General features: G+C 46.9%; 1 protein-coding gene and 1 pseudogene across 4 annotated transcripts in view; both read left to right on the plus strand.

Annotated features, from left to right (window-relative positions):
* LOC119167258 (acyl-CoA:lysophosphatidylglycerol acyltransferase 1-like) overlaps positions 1-26,088 on the plus strand; it is a 122,910-nt gene that overhangs the window by 67,662 nt on the left and 29,160 nt on the right. For 3 of the 4 annotated variants that reach the window (XM_075866847.1, XM_037418710.2, XM_075866849.1), the window contains exon 2: positions 20,447-20,672. In XM_075866847.1, the coding sequence (XP_075722962.1) occupies positions 20,447-20,672 (226 nt within the window). Of the gene's footprint in view, positions 1-9,762; positions 10,087-20,446; positions 20,673-26,088 lie in introns of those variants that run through there. The other variant, XM_075866848.1, reaches the window with a different exon arrangement.
* LOC119187550 (uncharacterized) lies at positions 398-8,466 on the plus strand (annotated as a pseudogene).

Genomic DNA, 26,088 nt, shown 5'->3' on the forward strand with positions numbered 1-26,088 from the left:
TACAGTGATTCAGCAGAGATTCAGCTCGGATTCAGCGAATATTTACAAATCGCTTTGGCTTTTATAGCCCATCGTCTCCCTTTACGGAGATCTGAAGAAGGTGGTGACCACTGTGTCCGCAAATCAGGTGACGTGATGTCTCACTGGTCTACCCACCGGAAAGAGTGCAGGCATTGGGTCACTCGAGGAGAACAACAACGTGGGTGAGAATGTCCAGTGGTTATCACGATTCCACCACTCAAAAACGCACCCGGCCCATGCCTTGAAGGCATCGCAGGGCGAGGGGGTAGAGTCCGGAGAGGGAAAGTTGAGTTCCTCCGTGTAGATGGCCGCTGGCACGAACGTTAGCAGCGGTCCATGGCTGCTTCTGCTACACTGTTCCGGAACTTTCTCGAACATGGCTGTCCAGGTACTCGTTTCCTGAGAACGGCCACAGCGACGCCTTCCCAAGCTTCCGAACTGTCGGCGCTTTTGTGACGACCTCCCGTAGGCGACAATAGCCGAGTCGAGAGGCTGACTTCACGGGCACTGCAACGGGGCTGCCGTCTTACGCTGGTCAACCCGGCCCAACAAAAAGGTTGTTCGCAAAGCTTCGGTCGAGTTCCTCGTAACCCGGCCACAGCTAACTGCCTGGCCCACAATGGCGTCTTCTGAGACGAACTGTCGGGCCAAATGTAACAGCAGCAAGAGAACGATTAGAAATATTGAATAACATTTCAATAATATTTCACAACATTCAATAAACTCTTAACAAATATTGATCGCATTCTGTGCAACATATCAGCGGGGGGGGGGGGGGGTATCAAGCCACAGACGTCTTATAAGTTGTATGCGGCTATAGTTGGTAACTTATTTTTAGGGATGCTAAGATGCATGTATCGTTAAATGTTGCGAATCGGTTCTACGGAAGCCTTCAAAGTGTGGGAAGGTGTATTAAACGGAAGTAAATTGTCGTGTTTGTCGCTTTGCGCTACAATTAAAACTCGTTGCGTTTTAACCACAAGTTTAGTTGCTTTAAACCATGTACTCACTGACCCTTGGAAGGCAAAAAAAAAAAAAAAAAAAGTCGCTTTCGTGCCCGCTCGTTCGTCGCGTGTGCGTATATTACGGTCGATAGATAGTTCGCGGGATCGAAGGACCTTGCTATAAAAAGACCCCGCGTGCCGTTCGTCTACCTCTCTGCGTGAGTACAGCGATTCAAGCTTTCTCCAAAAGCGCGAGGTGGGAGTTTGGTACAGGCGCGCGCCAGATAGAGGTGAAAAAGAAAAGAAAGAAATAAAAATGATGAAATTCGGCGTTTGACCTTGTCCTATAGCCACAATGTTATAGGAGGCTGCGCTGCGTGCGTCTCTCGCATTTCCGGAAGAGGAAATGAATTAAAAGACAAAACAAACAAAAATATCAGGATGTTTGGTGGAGGAGGGTATACTGAAAGAGCGGAAGAGAGAGAGACAAAAAGCAACGGAACGAAACAATCTTTCGACACGCTTGCTTCTATAGCGCGTGCGTTGCTTCTTCTCTAACTTCGTGGGTTGTTTTTCAACGGTGTACCGTTTTTTTATTTTCCTTTTCTCTTCCGTTCCGTTTCCCTGTCGAGCGCTTGCCGTACAACAGCGCTGAGCAGTTTGCGCACGCGGACGTAGTAGTTTAATGCGCCAGTAAAACGGTGCAGTTCTTCGATGCCCTTGCATCGAAGAACTGCACCGTTTGCATATAGTCTGGCGTATATACGTGAACAGAAATATCGGCGTCACTGTCCATTCCTTGATCGTACGTGCACTGCATGGTACTGACAGATAAAACGTTAGCGGAGACGCGCCCGCATGGCGAAATATGTGAAATCGATTTTGAAATGCTTCGAGAAGGGCAACGACTGCTATAGGCGATCGATTGAATGTGTCTTCTCGAGCCACGGAAGCCACGCCATATAAAGACGTCACGCGCGTGGTGGTTTCGTTGTAAGGATTACAGTGCACGCTGCCAAGCTAGAGGGCGCGGGTTCGACTCCCAGCCACGGTGGCCGCATTGCGCGATGGGGGTTGAAATGCGAGGAGCACTTCCCCTTGTGCTTAGATGTATAGGCGCTTGTCAAAACAATGCCAGCTTGTCTAAATGAATCCGTAGTCGTCCTGCAGGCAAATAGTGTGCCTTATATTGATGTCTTGTTCTTTTTTGCGCTCGTAACCTCAGCAGTTGGCTTTTTGTGCGAGGCTTGTACAGCATACTTGTTACATCACACATTACGGTTACTCTCATGTAATAGAAGTCATCACCTCTAAGGGCAAGACGCGCCCTGAAAGCTCAACGAAGAAACTAAGCAGTACACGTGAGTTGCGCATTATTCTGATGAGTGATGACTCTCTGCTTTCCTTCACCTCTGTTCCCTCCCTTTAGTGCTGGGTAGCGAACCTTATGCAACAGTTCAGGTTGACCTCCCTGTCTGTCACTTAGCACTCTCTGAAGGGCACCGGAAATTTCGACTGCCCCGTGTTCTTTAACATGCACTGGCATTGAACAGTATACACGGGCATGTACTATTTCGGCTCCATCTAAATTACAATAGTACAGACGTGTACTGACGGATTCGCACTTGCTTATAGCGCGGTGGAGCGTGTCTCCGTGTACGGTGTTGTTTTCTGCAACTGCCACTTCGCGTTAGCCAACAAACACCCGTTCATGCTTGAAATTACAGCCCAAAGAACTATATCGTGTGCTATATGTTCTTAGGTAGCATTACGGCGTCGGTCTTTGCATATTTTTCTTTCTTTATTCAAAGGTTACCCCGCCTTGCCCAAAGGCATTACAGCTGGGGGGTCACAGAAACGACATAAACAATTCTTCATTCTTACAGCACACTTGCATGGCAGACAATCCATTTCACTCTTTAATAGTTCCAACAAAAAATGCAGAAAGCGGCAGCTGAAGCGGCCGTCTGGGTGCTCTATACACAAGCGTGGTTCCGTATATGTACGTTCACCCGTTGTCAACGTGAACAGCCGCATACGGGAAAAAATACATCTTGAAATTTGTGACGTCACGTGTGGAGATTTTGTATCGGATATTTAGATATGAAACTTCAACTGTGATTTTCTCCTCTACCAATAAAATTATAATGGTGAACCTTACGACATTACACTTGTCAGACTGCAGTTTATCAATCTAAACTAAGTCATTGTTTCGCTTTGCATTTCTTTTGATGCGCGTGCCTTGTTAAGCATCTCTTTAATACGCGTGCCTTATTAGTAGTGGTCTTCATGATTCTTCGTTAGGTTCAGTCTCAACCTCGCATGACACAGCGCGTTTGACGGTGTATTATGGTTGGCATTACTTTGCGTGTCTATGGTTGGGCGTATATATAGCTCGGTGGTTTCCGGCGCATTTTGATGGTGTGTGCAAGGATCGATTGGTCTGGCACGCGTGCCTGCGCAGATGCCCTGTTTGCTTTCCTGGCGAAATACCGAAGTGTTTTTTGTTTTGTTTTTTTCCAAAGGCTGTACCCCGTATACCGTGCTATTGCGATACGCGTTCCGAATACGTCGGGTAAACAAGGCCGGCCCGCAATTGCACACTGAGTCCGAGCGCGTCCTCCTGCTTTCGGAATGGAAAAAGCTCGCTTGGTGCGGGCTCATCTGACGTCGTCGTCCCTTATCTCCTTGCGACTGTCAGGGCAAATATATATATATATATATATATATATATATATATATATATATATATATATATATATATATATATTCAGTCTGGTCGCGTGTGCTGATGCGAGCTGTACGGGTCCGGTTACGGACAATACAGTCGAGTCGTATAGAGTTTCAAAACAGTATACGCTAAATGGAAATCTGGGGCGCAGTTCTCGTGGTGTACATGTGCACTTCGGCGGAGTGCGTTCAGTTGCGCAAAAAAAAAAACGCTGGGTAATGACGTCATGGCGCTCTTGACCGTACAGAATCCTAAAATTAACGAGAGGGAACTCTGGCGCTGTGATTGTTCAGCGACCATGGGAATGATGGGTAGTACAGGGATTTGTCTAGTCTTCGTGCTTGCGTGATTCGAATGTAGTTGTGGTTTTGTTTTTTGCTTTGTTTCGGCTTTGTTTCGAATAAAAGAACAAACCGTCCCGATTTACGCTCGAACGTTGCGAGCAGCGCCTCTGGTTGCGAGTGGCGGAGAGGGTGAAGCGAGAGAGATGACACGCGGCGAGCGGCGACAGGCTAGGAAGAGAGTGACGCCAACGCGCGTGCATGCTGCGAGGGAAGGCGTGATCTACTTGACACCGCCTCAACACCTTTGGCCAGGGCAGCGCGGTGCAGATGGAGGGACAGCGTTACACAGGCTGTTAAAGAGCTGCTTCGCATCTAAAACAAAGCCACAAGTGCACGTTCCAAACCACAAGCATGTAGTCTATAACCGCGGATCCATGTCTACCATTACTCCCGCAATGTCTGAGCGATCGCAGCGTCACAGTTACTTACTGTAAAAAAAAAAAATCGCAGGGTTCCTTACATAGTTTTCCTATGAATACAATAGAGGGAACTCTGACGCTAGTGCCTAGGGGAGCTGCTACGCACGGCGTCTCACTGAGCATGGAAATGATTTGTGGTACACGCATTTGTCTATTCTTCGTACTTCTGGCTCCGTTTGCGTTCGCGTGGCTTGAAGCTGCTTTGTGAAGAAACAATTAGAAATAGTTTATCAGATACGCTTCACCACCTTAATCTTTAAGCTTGCGATTTCAAATCAGTTCACGAAATTCGAAAGGGTTCGTTCGTTCTTTGAAACAAAACCGAAACGCAGCAATAAACGAAGCCGCAAGTGCGATTCGAGGCCCGCAAGTATGAAGACCACGCAAATCCGTCTACTACTCAGAATTCCCTAGGTCGCTGAGCGATCGCGGTGCCTGGGTCCCGCCTAGTTAATTTTAGGAACCTCTCTGGTTCGTTACGCGTTGAACTAAAATGCCTCCAAGCTAGGTGAAATCCATCTAGCCTTCCTTCTCAGTCGATGTTTTTCCGTGCCCGCCACCCACATAACGTTATTTTCTAGCGCCTCCGAGATCGGAGTCATTGCACGCTTTCTTCAGTTGATATGGTTTCGCTTTGCTTCCGCGATCGGCCCACTTTTGACCAAGCGGTAATCTCGCAAATTTCGGAGATCCGTGACGTTATTATTATCGCGGAATTATCTTTAGGAGCGAAGCTTCTTATGACTGTGCGATGTCCGTCAGACTTCCATCCGTGCGGTTGCCGTGAACAGTCAAAGTGCAGGTGCGAAAACAAATGTGCGCAAAACCGTCTACAGAGTGGACTTAGCGCGCATATGGCTAGAGAGAGAGGGAGAGAGAGAGGAAAACAATCATTGAATGAAGCTTGTGAGTGAAGGTAGGAGGGTCCGTTATTGCAGGAACCCTCTGGCTTGGACAGCCCGCCGGGCTCGAGCGATGAGTGGACGCTGCTCGACCAGGTACGGTGGGGAGATTGGCTAAAAAAATAATAACGAAAGTTGGAAACACCCTAAAAGCAGCGACATTTGACCACTCGTCAAATAAAGCATACTACAGAGCAAAAAGCTAAAAACAAAAAAATAAAGGCTTTTAACCGGAACAAAAATAGAAGGCCGCGATTGGTAATCCGATGCACACTCTTCTGCCCCTTCGTCAGCATTCACTTCGTGGATCGATATCCCCCCCCCCCCTTTTTTTTTTGCATCTCGTGTTAGCGTCAACGTCGTGGTGGGCCGATCTATTGTCGCCTTTGTTGTTGCACCTACAGCTCCCGCCTTCATGTAATAGAAAACTCTATGCGCTGAGTCATTCATCTGTCCTTCGCCTACTCTGCGAAGTGGTCTCCGCGCCACGCGCGGGGATGCTATCAGGTGACCTGTCTATCGCTGACTGCCGCTGCGGCAGCGCTGGCGGACGGCGTCATTGTTTGGCTCGCCTCGGGCAAAGGGAAACATTACTGAGAGGGTGTGCTCTTCGCGAAGACGATGCCGCAATCGCGCAGAGCCGGCCGCCCACTCGCACGTGATGCAGCATGTGGCGTACTGCCAAAGCGACCGCAGAAGCGTGACGATAGCTATAGCGCGAGAACGGAACGATGACGAAGGAACAAGAAAGACTTTGTGGTCGTTCCGTTCTCGTGCTATAACTATCGTCATGTGGAGGGTGCTGCGATCACCGAGACGAGCAGACCTGTTCGCATGGGCTCAGTCATTGCTGATCAGTTACGTAGTGCTAATGACCTCGAACCAAAGTTTTCCCTTCACCAATGCGTGCGTGAGTGCGAGAGGCATCGACTCGTACAAGCTGAGCGCAGAGTTACGCTTTTTGTGTCAAATTCCGGGACTTCCTTTACCACAGCCTGCGAACGACTACTAGGCCCAGGCGGGCTCCGCGAACGCTAGGAAATCCTGTGGCTCGACCTGCAGAGCGCCTCCAACAAGGTGAATCACTCGGCGATCCTGTCTCAACTCTCCAAACTCAACACGGGGGAAAGATCTTACAACTATATTAAGGACTTCCACAGACAGGACCGCCGAACTGCGAGCAGGCGACCTACAGACGCAAGAGAAGAAGCTTGGGAGCACTGGCACATGGCAGGGGTCGGTCATCTCGCCGATATTGTTCAATCTGGTCATGATCGGAGTGACAGAGAAGCTCGCGGATATCGAACACGTCAGGCACGCTATATACGCGGATGATATCACGCTGTGGGTAACTGATCGCAACGACGCCCACATCGAGGGCGCGCTGCAAGCCTCCGTAGACGCGATAGAAGACCAGCTGGAAGTCACCGGACTAAGATGTGCGCCGAGCAAATCGAACCTGCTAGTACTTCCACTGGCCAACAACGGCAGAGGCAAGACCAGGCAACACGAATACGAAAAAATCCGAATCGTTACCGAATCTGCTAACGTGTGATCCCCGAAGTTGGTAAAATCAGGATTCTTGGCATGGTCACCGAGAAACACAGAATAAATAGCGACACCATCGCCCGTCTCACGGCTAAGGCGGCCAAGGCGACGTGACTCCTCAAACGAGTCGCGTCCCGGAGGGCAGGCGTGAGAAAGGAGAGCCTGATCAGGCTCATACAATTCTTCATCATCAGTCACGTCACGTATGTTGCAGCCTAGCACAGATGGCTGCAACACAAACGCAACAAAATCAAAGCCATCATCAGAAGAGTGTACAAGACGGTGCTGGGTCTGTTCGTGTCCACGAGCACGATTCGCCTCTTACAACTCGCGATACACAGCATGCTCGAGGAAATAGCCGAAGCGCAACGAACCGCTCAACTGGAGCGGCTGTCCACGACCAAAGCCGGTGGGAAGATACTGAAAGATCTGGGAATAGGATGCCTGAGTGAAGCAGAGATGAAGCTCCCCGTCCTCGAAGAGGTCCGACGCCAGATTAGAACCGACCCCATTCCGAAGAACATGAATCCCGAGTACAAAAAGGGAAGAAGGGTGGCGAGTGCCAGGGCTATCATCGACCTGCACGCCAACGAGGTGCACGTGAGTTATACGTGGATGCGGCGCAATACCAACAGAACGCACTCGCAGCGGTCTTCATCGAGGCGTCGACCAGCTCAACAAGGACAGGATGGCAGCGAGCGTAAAAAATTCCAGAGCGTAACAAGCGGAGGAGGTGGCCATCGCCTACACAGCCTGCCACACGGTGCTGAGTGACTCTAGACAGGCGGTGCAAAACTTCGCCAAAGGCCAAATCTGTAGGGAGGCCGAGTGTACATTTCGTGCGGCCAAACTTCAAGACAGAAAAATAAGAAATACGTGGTTCCCGGCGCACGCGGGCGACGCTTCTGAACGCAATGACAAGCACAACGAGTCTGCACACGCCGCGGCGCGAGCGCTAACCAACCGCGCTCCGGCGACAGACCGTCCAACGTTGTTCGAAGCCAAGGACCGCATGACGGACTGCAACGACCTCACGAAAGCCTACCGCATGGCTCGCAGGAATTTCCTATTCCCGCACCCGCGGCAAGGTCGAGCGGAGGCAGTACTACTGAGACAGCTCCAGACCGTATCACTACCGAGCCCGGCACTCATGCACCGCATGTACCCTGAGACATACCCGACCGACAAGTGCAAGGTCTGCCGCAGGGAGACGGCAGACCGCACGCACATCTTGTGGGACTGCATCAAACACCCAGAGGATGCAAGACCAAGAACAATCCCGTCGCGGCTCTAGGTGGCCGAGAAGAGCTACGACCAGGAAGAACAGCTCTGGGCCGTCCAGCAAGTCCTCGGGCCGCTCGAGAAAGGCAACGGCGAGTGGAGACCCGCGCCGAGTAACGGCAACACCGAGGACGACGTAGGCCCCCGTCGGGACGGGCGAGTGGCCCTACTGCTGGCACAAATAGTTTTTCCAATCCAATCCAATATCGTCTTGTCATTTCAACTAGCCCAAACTGCCACACTGTGTAGAGAGCGGTTTCGTCGCATATTCGATCACCGGCCACTTCACATGCCAACATGCTCGTGAGTGTGGTTGCGTTTCACTGGTCAGCCATATTGTTTCAGCGCTATGGTTAAAAAATGAATATATGTTGCGGGATCCTTGTTGTTCTCTAGTGAAGTTTCATTAGCGTATCCATTTTTACTGTCTAATAGAGTTTTATAATAGCGTATTCGCAAAGCTTGCAGTCGTTGGAGGCGTATAGCGCTGCTGGCGGCACTCAAAAGGAGCCCACAGGAGCTACGACGCATGCACAATGCGAAGCGTTGCGCAGTTCTAAAACTATCCATTGTCTAGTGATGGTTTTCGACCACGCTTAGCGATGTTGAGGTAGCCAGAAAATGTAGTGGCAGTGTCATGCACTTAATCCTTCGACAGGAACAAAATAAAGCGATTAATATGTGCGTTTTGTATGTGCAAAAGTTTAAACGTGCTTAAAAGCAAGGAAGTGCGCGCATTTCGGGTTCAAGACGCACTGCAACAAGACCACGGGAAGAAGGGCAGATTCGTCCTGGCGAGATTTTTTTTCCACAGCAATAAAAAGACAATAGTAGCAGATGCACGTGGTTAAAGTTCATTAAACGACACGCCAGGAAAATATTGTATGCTTTACGGGGTTCAATCACAATGCATTTCATCGGATGCACCGCTGTCGGGGGAATGGGAGCTCGAACAAAATCCTACGCGCTTTCTTTTCTCAGTGTTGCCGTCCTCTGATTGAGCAGGCGAGGCTCTGGTTTCACGCTGGCGATGTCTTCCTGGAAAAGTGCGCGTTGGTGTCTCTTTTGCAAAGGCCGGCCGCTCGTTGTCTCGGAGAGCTGCGCTGCAACGTTGAGAGGGTAGGAAGAATTAAGGAAAAGAGAAACTCGAGCGATTGTTCCGGGACAGCGTTGACCGTACTCTGCTGGCGCGCGGATGATTGCACGTACCCTCGCTCTCCGTCGCGACGGCTTTCCGAAGATTGACGGGCACCTCCTCATATTTACGCTTTCCTCGCCGTCTTTATCGGCACAGTCCCGTTGCGAGCAGCAAAGGGACCGCGCTTTGATGCGCTATGTATGATCTTACATGTTTTATTTTTATTTTTAATATAATCGTTACCGATATCGCGCTTTTCATAGGGGTCACGAAACGGATCCGCGTGTGACGTTGCGGGTGATGATTTCGTCATCCCTGTCGTCACCGTCGCTTATCTCTCGTCTTGCCCGCCCTGCCCATATCAGCGCGCCCTTCCGTGTATGCGTGTCTGCCCAGGCTGCGCTCAGCTCTGGAGAACGCCTTTCTATCGAGCAGCTTTGCCAGTCAGGCCGGGCGTATGCTCTACGCTGTAGCAGCAGCTGTGTACTACGGAGCAAGGGCCATTTTCTTTTCTACGCCTGGCTGTGTAGTCGTCCCTTCTTTATCATTATAACCTTCCGCGGTCTTACAGTGGTGGTGAAGGGACTCCGTGCTCGGGGCTCGAGTAAACGTGCGCCCGTGTTTCGTGCCGCTACGTGGAAACCAATTTCTGCGAAATGATCAGGAGACTAGCAGCCGCGTTCCTCGGCCGCGGCGATGATCACATCAGCACCGAGCGAGAGACCACGGAACGGCGCCAGGATCAGCGCGCCAAGAGGGTGAGAAGGAAAACGGTTGCTTTTTTATTACGCCGTTCATTAATTACGTTCTGCCTTGATACAGTCTCTGGTCAGTAATGCCGTGGTAATTTGCTAGAGAAGTCCAACCGACGAGCCTCGATCGTCAACATTAAGATCGTCTTGTCATTGAGTGATGACGTCACGCGTGTTGTGGTGGCCACTTTGAAAATTCGACACAACTTTGCTACGAGAAACAAGTGATTCTGTCGACTGGCATTGTGGCATCGCAATTACGTCGAAACGTGGGGTGTCGTGAGGCGACTGATAAGTCGCTTAACATTTCTAAAGTTTGAGTGGACCCAATTCTAGCGAATGCCGAAATGGTCACGTCATGTGGAACAGTCGCAAGAAAGTACGGCTTAAAGAAAGTAATTGGTGTACACTCGCTAGACGAGTAGCGTCGTCGGAAAAAGAACAACTGTGCGTACCAAGTTCGCCTACTTCAAGGTAATCACTTATATGATGAATAAGCAACCTGTCGTAATGCCGCCAAATGTTGGTGTTGACTCATATTTCAGATTGTGACGTTCTCCTTGCTGTGTAATTGCGGACTCGCGTTTTAACCCTGCCCAGCCTTAGTAAGTCTTGGGGCACCGCACCGCCACTATATATTTTCTAACGTTTTGTCCATGTGCTCCCGGGCTTATTGTACCTGTGCTTATTTTGTCCATTTGCCCCTGTGATTATCGGATCCTTATGCTCTTGGTGGGACGACTTCTCTCATACTTACTCGACGCGTCCCTTTCCTAACTTTCATTTGATACATCTACGTATACCTCAGAATAGGGAGTTTTAGAATAGCGCACCGCGAGCCCTTGAGGTGTGGTCGCTGCCACTGCACACGCGTCGTAACGCGAGTCGGCGTTCGCGGCCCGCAAGTGGCTCGCAAACGCTGGTTTCGAGGCTACGGTGTCGCTGCGATCGTGCGTTACGGTTTGCAGCAGGGCAAACGCTATTCTAAATCTCAAACGGCACCCGCTACACCCGCAGCGCTTGCAAACGGTATTCTAAAACTGCCTAATCCCGTCCCACGTTTACGTGCGATAGCGGGACCCATACGTCCCACTTTCTGTCTGCAGAAAAATTTTCGTTCACGTCACCGGTTGCGATTATCGCGATGCTAATGTATCTTGCCCATATTTAAAAGGGTGTATTTGGAAAGATGCGTTAGACGGAAAAATGTATTGTTACAATTACGTTCAAGTTTGGTCAACGTACGATAGCTTCGGAATTCGCCTTTCATCAGATAGAACGCATATCAATCGATGTCCCGGATAGTTTCTTTTTTTTTGTGGGTTTTCAGAAAATTGACCGATACATGCCCCGGAACAATCCGCGGCAAAATGGACCCCGCTCACCCCTCGGCGCGATTGTGGATATTGGTGTCCGGAAATGGTTTTGTCGGTATCAAATGCTTCTTGAAATGTATAGCCATATTCAGTGACAGTGGTCAAAGTAAGGACAGCCTAGACTAGTGAAAAAAAAAAAACAGCTGGTGCATGTGGTGAAATAAGCTTTACAGGAATAGACTACAGCGCTATATGAAGGCTCACAAGAGGCGCAACTGCAGGTGGTGGTGTTCTGTTGAATTGAAGTCCGCACAACTATCCTCGTGACCACTTACTCCAGACGTACCATGCTAAACATCCGTTAATGTAATCGCGAGATGGAGCCTTCATGACAGCGAGACAGTGCTTTCCCACTTTTCAATTTGAAAACTCTCGCGAGTCGAGGGACATATATGCCCCACTGACTCCTGAGAGGGGGGGGGGGGGGGGGGGAACATGTATGTCTCACAACAAAGATTAGTGCGACAAATATGTCCCACTTTTCTGTGTAATTTATAGGTCGATTGAGTTTGATGAACTTTGATTCATAATATTTCTTTGTTGTTTATGTGAACATACCACAGCCAGTTTTTCTCTACACCGTGCCTAAAAATAATGCGAACCCGCTGAGTGCGAATAAATACGTGGGAACGAAAGGTTCTACCGTTACGCTTTCCTGCTGCCTATAGCATCTTTTACATTCGGTATGTCCGAACATAATTCAACGAAAATACTTGAATGTAGCGCCGCTTAATTTGCGAAAAAAAAAACTGATTTGTTCGAAATTAAATTGAGCTTGGCGACATTGAAAGTAAACTGCCACGTGCGACACGTTCGGAATACGCAAAAAAAAAGAGAAACGTCGCTGGCATACATAGCCTTGTGTTTGTAGCACATTTCGCGAGTCAACGTCGCCACCGCTTGCATGTATAAACACACGAGAGACTGCGCTCCGCAATTCTTTGAGCGTCGTTTTGCTCAGTTTCCTTGGTTCAAAGCTTAGCTTGGTCTGTATTTAGCCTCTGTCCTGGCTGTTGTAACGTACTCTGATGTATATATTAATGAATGAAGCCCGTGCGCGCGCACTCTCTCTCACCGCAATCCGCCGTGGTGGTCTAGTGCGGGGTTTGACTGCCGACACAGCATGACACGCAGGTGGCGGGATGGAATCTCTGCCGCGCTGGCCGCATTTTCGATGGGGGTCAGGATGTTCGAGGCCCGTGTACTCAGATTTAGGTGTACGTTAAAGAACCCCAGCCAGCTGGTTAACTTTTGGAGCCCTCCAGCTGTACGGCGTCTTTCACAATCGTATCGTGATTATCGGGACTTTATAGACCGCAGCAGGTGAAGTAGTAACAGTTGCTTGTTTCCGACTCTGCGATTGGAGTCTGGCCGAAACGTCGTCAGGATAGGCTCTCGGAAGCAATTTAATAAGCCCATGGTCTCCGAAATAAATGAAACCCTATACATAGTGTACTGATATGTTGAGAATCTGCGTTCTATACACAGTTAACTTCTCTGTTGATATCACACCGTCGCAGGATGTTTTTAGTTGCATGCTTTTCCTTCACGATTTCTTTTAATTGTTCACATTCTTATTGTCTTATTGCGGTAGCAATTATATGCACACTGTAAGTGGGATTTTGCTGCTGGCGTCGTCGTCACTCACTATATATGTATCTATATGACAATGCAAGAAAGAAAAAAAAAATCCATAAAAACACTTCGGCGCGCGGAATCGAACTTGGGTCCTCTCAATCGTGAGGCGTTAACCACTGAGCCACCGAACCGAGGAGCGCGTCCTTCAACATTCAAACGGCAAGCTATTTATATTTACCACTTACCGCTGCTGACGGGCATCCGGGGGAATCATCGTGTTTTCATCATTAGCAGCAAAATGGCGCAATGCGCGCGCGCGCTCTAATCTCCCGCGCCTACTTCGCCGTGCTTAGAGTAGGGGGGCGACGCTTCCTCGCGCGCCTTTACTCGCGTTGGGGAGGATCGTATGTCTTGGCTGGCCTCGGGCTTTACCTGTAACGATTATGTTGTAAAGACTTGCACAAAGCGCGCGTGTAAACCTTAGTTTTAACTAGAGAGCTTCCCTTAACGGAAATAAGAACGGCAAAAGCTCGCACCTAACTCGCCTGACATTCGCAGTGGGTGTGACCGGAAAGACTTGTACCACTGCATGCGGTTCAAGGAATTTTTTCTTTTTATCGCTTGAAGCGCCTGATAATGGCCCCTGAATTTCTCCCGTCATTTGTATAAGTCACCTTAATATTCCCTAAAAAACTGTGCGGGTCACACGTTTTTTTTTCGATTGTCTGAAGACAATCGAAATCGGTTGATCAATTATAATTCTAATTGATCAACCTTTATTGCTAAGAGGAACCAGCTTCTGGGCCGTGTGCGCGGAAACCAACGCTGCGGGAAGTTTTGCAACTAATAAAGAACAACCAACTACACGGAAGGGCTGTTTCCGAAAAACTTGTGCGCATAGCGCGGCTAATGGCCGTTATCGACTGGCCGTCCGTTCGTCGAAAACGCTTCGTGCGCGCGGCACACTTCCGCGAACGCGGTGCCTGCTTTGTTGTGTGGCGATGTCGATCACGCCATCCTCCCGCGTCTCCGCTATCAAGTCTCCGCTATCGGCCGCCACGCACCGCGAGCTCTCGTAGATAAGCGGAGGGTGCAGTACAAGTGGACGGGGCAAGCCTCGGGCAAACACCACGTGGACAGTTGCGATATTAATTGAGGGATCGCCTTTCTCGCCTTGAAACACCCGCCTGTAGGGCCTTCCCCAAGCAGCTTATCCGTACTTCGCTATCCCGATAATGCCCACTACTTCGCAGTTCGTGCGAAGAGACGGCTGTGATCGGTGGACACCTTGGTAGCTCTGTGTGTGTGCGCGGGGGGGGGGGGAGGAAGCGCCCTCTCGCAAAATATTAACGTGAACTAATGTTACCATTTCTTTTATTTCATGCAATAAACACTATCAATATGCTCACGCTTAAGTGAACTTCATTGATCCGGCTGTATTTTTCTGCTTATAGGCGAATATACGCCACCAGTTCTATTCCTTAATGCGACATATCTATTTACCCAGACAACAGAAACGCATCTTAGGTGCATATTTGAAATGTTTTCGGGAGTACGTTTGAACGTCCTGAGAACATGCGCAACTAGTCCGGATAGAGTTCAAGAAAGGTTCTTATTGTTCGGCCTCAGCATGTCTCGGAATGGTTCACCAGGGCATTTCTGGCACTGTTTCAGGATTTATCGGAGACTGAAACATACCTGAGTTGGTTCACTAGGACATTTTTCGTGCCAACTGGGCTACCTGCTAGGACGTTTTTGGGACAGTTTGCGTACGGAGTGGGCTGCCCGTCAGAGAATTTCTCGCACATTTTTCATATCGACTACACTATCCACCAGGATTACTGGTATGCTGAGTTGCTGTATTCTAGATTTTACTTTTATGTATAGTTGGTTAGAGCATGGTTGTGTATTAATAGTACAGAAACGCTTGTATGGTTTTAGTAAATGAATAAACCAGGGTTAAAGACATCGTAGTGAAAATCAACAAAAAGAAATTGACATGGGCTGAGCTTGGATAATCGCTGTTCACTAGGGGAAGTGGCACGATTCCAAGAGAAGTCAAGTATTTTTCTGCTTCTTGGCGAAAATACACCACAAGTTCTATTGCTGAATACAACAGATCCTTAGAAGTGTGGCAGCTTGGGCTAGTTGGTATGGCATGACGATAGTTATAGCGCGAGAACAAAACGACGACACAGAGACAAGACAAGAAGACAGAGACAAGAAGTCTTTCGTGTCCTTCTTGTCTCTGTGTCGTCGTTTTGTTCTCGCGCTATAACTATCGTCACAACAGATCAATTTACCCAGATAACAGAGAAGACAGTTAGGTGAGATCAGATTAAGGAAGTTGGGGGGGTACAATGTGGCAGCAGAAAACGCAGGGCTGGGTTTATTGGCTGAACATGGAAAGGCTATGCCCTGCAGTCAGGCTGATGACGATAAGTGCTAGCCAGCATCTCTACTAGGGGTGTAGCCAGAATATTTTTCTCTGAAGATGAGAGCAGGGGCGTGGGTGCAGCTTGACTACGTCATAAATTCACATACTTGTAAATTTTAAAATCACGATGGGTTTAAACCTGACTGAGTCGCTTAACTTGTTCGTGTAGGGAAGCGGTAACCTTCACATCAGTGAAGCGTTTTCTAGCATAACAGTCAGTGTGAGTGACCGCGTGGCACGAAAATGCTTCAAAGTGTCCCCCTGCCAAGGGGTGTGACCATTACAAATCCCCAAGTACAGAGGCCCTGTGCATGTTTACCTACATTTTGAGGAATAACCTCGCCGGTCACCCTCTGCTGTCTGTGACAGTCGGTTGGATCTGATGTGACACACGCACCCCAGACAACACAAACACAACCTCAGGACATCCTCAGTATGCCTCCGTGAGGACAATATGACGCCCTCAGAATGTCCTCTTATGGTACTAGAAAGGCACTAATCCCGCCCCCTTGTCCATACACAGTGTCCTCATCACCACAATGCACTCGCTAGTGCTAGAGGCTATCACTATGACAGCCTATCAGTACACTCGACGCGGTCGTTGACTTGACTTGCCCGAGGTCGGGCCATGTGTCATATGCAGAAGTCGATCCTTTCACGTTGGGACCTGGCTGCTTCGAAGCCCAATTGATCGCGATTGGCTGTTGTTCCAGGCTGCTTCGAACCACACTTTGCCGCGGTCGGCTGGTGACAATGCATCCATGATCAGTCTAATCATTGAGCAGCCCAGTGCACTCATCAACACGGCAATTTACCTACCGTCATCACCTACGACTTACACTCTCACACATATCTCACTTTTAACCATGCACACAAACAACAAAGGATACGAACCTTCACTAGTTCACTGCACTTTCCCTGACAAGACCGCCGCTGCCATTTTGACAGTCAGTTGGCTTGGAGTGGCTTGGCTAGGCTTGGCTACTTGACTATCTATAATGGTGCCTCATAGTCAACGGTTGCCAGCTGCTAGTTTGTTATTACACGCTACAGCGACATATAATGACAAATTTAGGGCTGTGACATTTAAGAACACACTGTTGCAAATCGACATTTCGCAATGCCAGGTTGGATACCTAAGTCAATTGATTACGTGTGTCTCATTAAGCGCGACGCATAATTTGAAAATTTTCTGCAAAAAAAACGAGGCGAAAATATACAATAACTTTATGACTGTAAAAAACAAACGTGTGGAGAAAGTTTTCATGTATGAATTGCATCTACTTGGTGCGCAAAAGTCTTCTGGAATTATATCTAAGTGCTCAGTGAAATGCTTTTGTCATCTTCAAAAGATCCTTAACAGGACCTTTTCCGGACTAATTGTTGTCCTCAGAAAGCACTGGAAAAGACGTTTCCGGGGCAAACCAGCTTGTGTCGTCCTCAGTAAGTACTAAGGTCAATGAGAACTGTGCGAGGACGATTGTACCATATGGGGACGACCTCAGGACATCGAGTGTTGTCTGGGACAGCAGTGTTTTTCTTGGACATACGAGACGCCAAGGGGTGCAATCGAGTTTGAGGATCATACGAATCTTCAGATGTGGAGCAAATGTCACCTCCGCTTGTGTGACAGCCCCTCGTGGGAGCAGTGCACCGATAACCGCGTTACGTGCCTTGCAGCACATAAGTGCTTAGCACTTATCTGTGATGTGCACTGCTTATCTGCACAGCTCGAAATGTTGTTGTAAACACGTAGCCCAGGTACTCTGAAACATGTTGCTCAGGTACGAGAATGGTAGCATGTACTATTCATTCGGAAGAGTTATTGCCAAGTGCTCTTATACGCTGGCACGTCTAGCTGGGATAAAATATTGTTCATAACGATGACGTGAGATGGGTAGTTAGCCTTGTGCACCCTGTTGAGGAAATGCCAATCGTCATTTGAAATCATTCTTTAAGATGCGGTGTAGCGAAGTTTATAACATTACAGAACGGCATGGTTATTATGTTCTGGCACATCAGGTGTCAAATTCTTGTCTTAGGGCAAAGCAGTGCATGATAGTTTGCCTCTATTTCTACTTCTATTTCTACAGCCATCCTTTACCTGCATTCATGTATAAATTTTCGGTCAGGTTCTTTTACACTTATTCCCGTTACGACATTGTGGGAAGACGAAAAGTTCGAAGGGCAATTAGAAGGTGTTGGCCTCATGGGGAGAGGAGGAGGGTGGTAACCACTGGAACTCCTACTGTATGACCTTCATACCACTGGTATGATTTTTCCGACTGTGGTCTGTGAATTTCTATTTTGTCCTTAATCATTGAAACATTCTTCTGCAGCAGCTCCTGCATTTTCACACACGTGCCAAGGTAAAGCAGTTTACTTGAGTACTGACAGCTCAAGCTTCGAATATCTATGATAATGGTTGGGAATGCTTCTTATGTGCACATGGCACATAGGTAGTAATTACGCTAATTTGCATTTTGGTCATTCCTACATCAGGGATACCTGTGTAAATATAGTTTTTCTACAATAATAATGCAGAAAATATTGGAAGTGGACTATTCTAAGTCTGAAGCCATACTGTTTTATAAACGGGCCCTGCAATACTTTTTGAACATGGTCAGAAAATGCTGCCAATCAGTAGTAGAGGCTCCCGATCACACGCAAGCTAAATATTATAGCGCAACACGCGGCCTGGAATTCACATTAGATTATCAAACTCGGCTACAAATAGATTTCTACTCTCTCGACAAATCACGGAAAACAAGCCCAGCAAGCCCATCTATCAGCCATCGGCTGATTTGAACATGGCGCGCTTGGTTGTTACAAAGGTTGCCGCAAAAAGCCGTCACTTGGCCACGCGTGCGCGCCTGATGGCCCTGATAATGTTGCGTATTCAAAGAAAAAAAAAAAGAAAAAAAGTTCAAGGTCAGGGGGCACAAGTGATGTTTGTTTGCCCCTCCCATTCTTCCCTGATCAGCTTCCAGCGCTTTCGTCGGGATGAGAAAAGAGAGAATGTGATTGCAGCGTTTGAGAATGTGATTTCAACGTTTCACAAATCTTTGTAACTCCGCTCGTACTGGACGTATTTTAACATTTTTTTTGTGGCATTTAGTTTGTGAGGTAATACCTTTTCCAATGAATTAATTGCACGGTTACTCGAAAAAGTTGTCAGGGCCCCTTTAAAATGAATTGTTTGAAGAGACTACAAATGTTATAATTTGGCATGCAATGTAAGCTGTAATAAGTGACAAATGCAAATTTTATTCTTGTTGCACTGTAATGGAACGCTGTACCAGTATCGATGAAATAACGTGTTCTGGTTGGATTAGGTATATTGTTGTTCACCACTAATAATGTGAGAGTATGTTTTGAAACAATCGGTATGACTATGTTTCTTTGAGTTTTTTTTCCAATAATTCAATAGCACGCTAAATTACAGCATTCGTTATGTGTTGTCCAATGAGCTTGCTCTGTCAGCATTCAGGCTTAACTTTACCCAGGAAGCGCTACCCTACACCAGCAGTGCATGATCTCTTAAGTGGATGGCCTGGCAGCAGGCATCTTGAGATGTGCAGAGGCTATGCGTCCACTTTAGTTGCCATTTCATTGTAAACTAATTTTAGGTGTCATAAATTTTTCAAGCATATTGATATACCTTTGTAATACTGATTCCGGATGCAGTTTTTTTGTAAAGGTACATAAAGTAGAAATCAATTGAGCTCCTTTAATGAAATGATACAATCCTGTAATAACATTCAAGGAATTCAATAAAACAAAGCTTGGTAAGCTAGAAAGGAATAGGCAGCAAAAGGTGACACCTCCTTGAAGTTTGCCTAATGATTTGGCCTATTTATCAATTAGTAGAAGACTGTGCTTGATTTTCAAGAGACATAAATAAAAGTATCCAGAATGTCTCTCTTGACAAAATACTCTAGTAGAATTACACATTAATGTCACTGACAAAGTACTAACGTACAAGTGGCACACATTAAAATATTAACGAATATTTCCTGTGCACGTTACTCATTGTTTCTTTCTATATATGAATGATTAATGGCACATCGAATCAATAAGTTCTCTGTCCCTAAAAGGATGTGGTGCAAATTCCCTTAAGATTTGGATCCATTTACGCCTAAAATCAGTAGCAAAATGGCGTCGCCTGATCTCAGCTGGACGCTCACAGAAAGGCCTCTTTCTTATGTAGGCGGGAAAGCGCTGTTGAAGTATTAGTCACTTTTTGGATTTTTAAAAGTGTAGATGAATTCAATTTTCTTTTTCTGGGCAATATGTAGGACAGATTTCTCACTGAGGTTGCTGCTGTGGTAATTGTATCAAAGCAAACACCTGCCTTCTTTATATTGTGCTTCAAAGGCCTTGAGGAGGCATGCCTCCTTCTTTTTGGAATCGTGATCTCCGGTCTTTCATCCAACACCCGTTGCATCACAACCTGTGTCACTGCCATAAATACGCTGTACATACACATTTCTTACACTACTGTATAGTGTATGATTTTAGCCCTTTGTACAGCCATAATATGTCCTGTCATCATAGTTACTGGTCACTGCTAACACTTACACACTCATAAATAAGGCATTACATCTGGTTCTTGCACAGGAAAATAACCATCACCTGTGGTCATGTTACGGGTAAGCCATTGCCCTTATTGATAAACTGGGAAAGCGGAAATTTTTGTACGCCCGGGAAAAGGCCGTAACTAGAGGGAGTTTCAGGGGATTTTGACACCTCCCGAAGTTTTTACTGCGTTAATTATTTGTTTGGTACTCAAATACTTACATCCATTCACATTGACCACCAGTTGCCAATGGTATCCGTTGTAGGCAAAAACGCCCCTCAAAGTAAATTTTTGGGTATGGTCCTGCACTAGGAAACTCCGCATTTTCATGTGAATGTGAGCTCACCGCGACCTCTTGTACCCCCATCTCAATTCAGTTCGTTGCTGCTTCTGCAGGAGATGGAACTGCGGCGGCTGCTCCACCAGGTGCGCTGCTGGCTGCGGGTTATGTTCGTCATCGCCAACAATCTCTACTGCATCCCCACCTACCTGGCCTGGATGTGGGTGGTCTTCTATCCGCTGCGCATTCTTCTACCCCCTCTGTACTGGGCCATCGAGCGGCAGCTCTTTCGCCTGCTCCTCCTCATGGTCTCCTTTTGGAGCTGGAGTGCCGAGTACTACGGTACGTTGTTTTGTTATGACGGACATTGTTAGCAGCTGGTAATGGCCTGAGACAGATTTATGGTGATGTCTGGTGTCCTTGTGGGATGATAGAGTGTGAGTCCTGAGAGTTTGCTTAACCAGTGCTCCAACGTGAGAGGTTATATGGGTAGTCATTACACTCCAACTTTGATGTAAATAAATATTGGTTATAACGGAATAGATGAAAAACAGTTTTGTAATAGACATAGTGCTAATAATATACTTTCATTGCAAACTGTCAACTATAACAAACGTACTTTTGTGTAAGATGCAACTTTGTTAGGATGAGGTTTGAGTGTGCTTTCAAAGTTATATGGCCAATAACCTGTTGTATGCAAGTTGGTATGCTTGACATCTGGCCTGTTTTACTTGTTTTAACTTGTAAGTTATTTTTGTATATACCCTCTCAAATGTCTGGACATTTTACGGAAAGGTGTAGTATTACCATCACCCTGTTCAACTTGTTCAGTTGCATGGTATATATGGTAACATGCTAACCAGTCTCGCAACACAGCTACTAACTTAAAATTCAAGGTTTTATGGTCACTACATATTTTCTCCAACCATAAGGTGATATGACCAACATGCATTCAACTTCAGAGGTAGAATAATTGATGCCCTTCATTAACTTGTCAGTCCTGTTGCCAGCGCCCTCTCCGACCTGTAACGTTTAGCCAATGCCACAACTTTGAGTTAGTATATGTTTCTGACAGCCTTGGTCGCTCATTAAGTTTAGTAAGTCTAAGATTCGGCCCAGAAACATGAATAGCAAGAGTGTACGTAACTTGCTACTCTGGCCTGACACCTCAACTAAACACAGAGAAGCTGTCAAGATTGGTTTCCCAAGTGGGAGGCTGCTGTATTCATTATGATCTAAGCAATCAAGCTTCAAGTTCTGCAGCCAGGTCCTTTGCTGCACTGCAATGAAATTTACAAAATGCACTACCAACGGGCCCATATATCCATTCTTACTGGTGGCAAACCTTGCTGCTGGTGTGTAATCTCCTCCAAGCGTAACCATTGTCACTGTTAGTGCCCCGCAGCAGTGGTCTAGTGCCTAAGGTTTCCGGCTGCTGACCCACAGGTCAGGCGATCGAATCCCAGCTGCAACGGCTGCATTTTCAATCGAGGCGAAAATGTTGTTGGCCAGTCTGCTATGGTTTGGGTGCATGCTGAAGAACCCCAGGTGGTCGAACTTTCTGGAGCGTTGCACTACAGCGCCTCTCATAATCATATGGTGGTTTTAAGCGTGTTAACCCCCATATATCAATCGTATCATGTTTTCACTGTCAGCTGTTTGCACTACACTGAGTGTGTGGTACTTGAATCCACTGCGGACTCGCAGACGTACACCCCCTCAGCAACTTGCTGATGATCTGTGGCCCTGTTTATGAAACGAAACATAAACACACGGTATCAGCCCCCACTCTAAAATTTGTTGCATGTGCAGCTGTTTTTACCTTATGTCCTGTGTAGAGCAACCTGAATAGCAAGCCTCCTACATATACTGATTGCAACAGGACCAACTCCACTATGCACAAGAACACATTCATCGTGCACTGTGCTCCGATTACCGTAATTACTCGAATCTAATGCGCACCTTTTTTCCGGTTGAGCGAGTTCATAAATCGCATGCGCGTTAGAATCGAGTACGAACAAAAAAATTACGGCCAATCTATTGCCATCGGCAAATCTAAAATGGCCGCCCCCTACGTGCGTCGGCATGGCGCGTCGTCCATTTCTGCCTATGTGTTTCTCATGTGCGGCACTTCGTACGTGTGCTGAGGTGTTCGTCATCTAGTAGTGCATTAGCATCGACGGCGTGGAATGGCCGACTGCAAAAACTCGAGTGCACCATGATGCCGCTTTTAAAAGAAAAGTCATTGCGTGTGCAGAAACGGACGGAAATCGGGCCGCATCGTGGTCGTTCGGAGTTCCCGAAACGTGCGTGCGGGACCGGCGGAAACAAAAGCAGAAGATTTTCGACAGCAAAGCTTTGCGCAAGGGCTTCAGTGGACCACAGCAGGGTCGGTTTCCGCAAATTAAAGAGCTGCTCGGCGAGTATGTGCTTTAGCAGCGAGCAGCACAGCGGCCCGTGACGGCAGAACTGCTCCAAGTGCGGGCTATGCAATTAGTCTTAGAAAAATGTCTAATGCGGAGCCAGTTTTAAGCGAGCAGGTGCTGGCTAACTAACTTTATGAAGAGGAAAGGCTTATCCCTCCGAAGGGGAACATGCATATGCGAAAAGTTTTGCGGAGGAGTACGATGAAAAGCTTCACAGTTTTCAGAGGTTCGTCCTAAACTTGCGGCGCAACAACGGCTACCTGCTTGGGCAAATCGGGAATGCCGATCAGACGCCTCTTTACTTCGACATGCCTGGCACCACAACCGTCGAGAAGAAGGGGGCGAAGCAAGTTCGCGTGCTGACATCGGTCCACGGTAAAACTACAGTGACGGCAATGCTCTGTTACACGTCAGATGGGCACAAGCTTCGCCCGTACCTCATATTTAAATGGAAGACGCTCCCAAAAGGAGTCGTTTTTTCGAGTGGTGTGATCATGCGGGCCAGCGAGAAAAAATGGGTGCGCGTTGCAATCGATGTCTTACGTTTTTTGTTTTTTTTTTTTCGCGGTGGAAATCGGGTGCGCGTTACAATCGAGGGCGCAATAGAATCGAGTAAATACGGTACGTCACCACACTTTGCACCTGCGTATGGTACACATTGTTACAAATGTAATGGATCCCAGGCTACATGCTCATCTGCCACGATAAGTTTATCATTTAAAGGAGCACTGACACAATTTTCTAATCGAGATCTGCTTTTCATTCGATTGATCGGTATGCGTAGGTCCTCTACGTTATTGGCACGCATTATTGGTCACATGGTCATTGATGCAAACATGTAACCAATAAAAAGTTTGGTTTATTGGTCACGATGTAGGAATACGGGTGCATAGCAAGTGTGAAGTTCAGATGGCGTGCACGTTTCTTCTTCCTGTAGGAAATGTAAATGTGCATATATTTCCTCTCAGCAGTGTGTCCCACTAGGTAGATAAATGCCATTAGTGCACTACTGTTAATTCAATTCCTTGTTAACAATGTACTAAACTATGCAAACTAAACTACTTACGGGAACATATTGCTGCTTAGAAAAGTATCATCATCATCATTATCATCAGCCTGACTGCGCCCCACTGCAGGACAAAGGCCTCTCCCATGTTCCGCCAGTCAACTCTGTCCTTTGCCTGCTGCTGCCACTTTATACCCACAAACTTCCTAACCTCATCTACCCACCTAACTTTTGCCACTTGCCTTCTTTTGGAATGCAGTCTGTGATCCTTAATGACCAGCTTTTATCTTTCCTTTGCACTCCGTGCCTTGCCCATGGCCATTTCTTTTTTTTTTTTTGACTTCTAGAAAAGTATTGGGAATGTTTCTGGTTGTGACTTCAGATGGTGTGTGCGGGATTCTTGGTGAGCTGCCAGCTTTTGATGAGATCACTTGCTACATGACAGTGGCAGAACGTGCAGAAAAGTGTCGCTGTCATGGTTACTAGCGCACTGACTGACATTCCCACATTTCAATGCTCATATATACCCCATAAAGTGGGCTGTGGGATGACTGCAACTGTAGCTTACTTAATTGAGCGTTGGAAACGTTATTTGTAGCTCACAGGTACCCTGCCAGCAGCAAAGTTATCTTTCTGTCCGCTTTTTCGTCTTCACACTTGCGTTGCACTTACTACCAATAGTGTCCCCTATACTTGGCATCAGTTTCTCTGAGTTCTCAATAATGCTGTATCTAACTTAGAAAAACGAGCCCTGAAATTTGCACTTGTTAAAATTGTTCCACTCAGCTGAAAAAGGGGGGTTATGACCACTCTCCGCCAGGGTCCGACGCAAGCACTGCAGGTCTTGTCACCGTTTTTAGATGTAACGGTTAGGAATAAGCATGTTAGACACTCGTAGCTAATACACAAGTGCGAACTGTCATTATTTCAGACTGTAAGGGCTGGTAAAACTTAAAGGCGGAACCAACCACTGATCTTTGTGGACCCAGCTTTGTATGGTGCATTGGAAAGGCTTCTCCTCACTACTGGTTGCAACTGCTTGGGCTCATACCAGTAGTGCGTGGATATTTCGTAAGCAGAGTTTTCCTCTCCTAAGAGCCTCTCAAAAAGTTGGCGCCTCCTTCAGCAGTGGTGAGATGCGATGCTGATAGCCCTCCTCATAAACTCTTCATTAAGCTGAACATCCTGCTTTCACAGGAGTGAGTGCAACTGTGGTAAGCTACTTTAAATTTTACATTTTTGACTGTTTGTGAGCCTGAAGAGCTGGGAGCATAAGTTTAACAACAGTTCATCACCGTGCGAATTTCCTCTAACGCTTCGTGAGCCAGGAACTTTGCTTCTCCGAACCGTCAGCAGATGCTCCTAATCTCTCGGCTAACAACTTTCATGCTGCAGCTCATGAGCATAGGATCATATGTCAAGTGAAGGCGGTGCCACTATTCTCACTGGAAACTAAAGCCTGTCTGTGCAGTTTAAGGTGGGAAACATTGTAATAGAAAAAGTGTAGTGTGTGTCATCACGAATATAAACTTTATTAATTTATAGACCAGTAGAAGGTCACGTAATCACACTAGACTGCATCCTTGCATTTTTGTTCTTTAGGTTATGAGGAGTCCTTTTTTGGGACTCTTTATTTCATTTATTTATTTATTTAATGCTGTCAACCCTCATAGAGGGTCATGAGAGGGGAGAATACACTTGCATATACAGTACACTCTCATTAAACAAAACCTGAAGGGACCAAGAAAATGTGTTCCGTTTAAGAGGAGTTGCGTTTAGTGAGAAATTTACAGGGATGCAGAGTCCTAGTACGAAACCAAATGTACTAGGGGCAGTTCTGTTTAGCCAGCAATGTTGTTCAACACATCTTGGTTTTCTGAGCGTCTGCTTTATGAAAAATGTACCTGGTACATCAGTCTTGGCACCTCACAATGAAATCTGACATTTCTTTAAATACCTACTGTTCACAACAAAACCAAAAAGGCTGTGGCATTTTTCAAAACATCTGCAATGAACAATAAATCGCTTATATCGACACTGAAAAACTAACTTGACCACTCTCGCAAATCCACCTCGACAGCTTTTTCGAATTTGGGGACATTATAATACAACTGTAGTATATGGCAGTTTGTTCCACATTTCTATGACATTTGGGGAGAAAGATTATCGAAATGTGTCGGTATTCTTCGGTATGGTTTTATGACACAGTTATGGTCAGTTAAGGTGCTTCTTTTGAATTTGACTAAAAATGTAACTCAGCGTCTGAGAAAATGGGGCTAACTTTAGTTAATATGATAGACTATCTTTCTGCTTGTACAATTCATTT

The sequence above is a fragment of the Rhipicephalus microplus genome, chromosome 6 (assembly GCF_043290135.1).
Source record: "Rhipicephalus microplus isolate Deutch F79 chromosome 6, USDA_Rmic, whole genome shotgun sequence".
NCBI classification, from domain to species: Eukaryota; Metazoa; Arthropoda; class Arachnida; order Ixodida; family Ixodidae; genus Rhipicephalus; species Rhipicephalus microplus.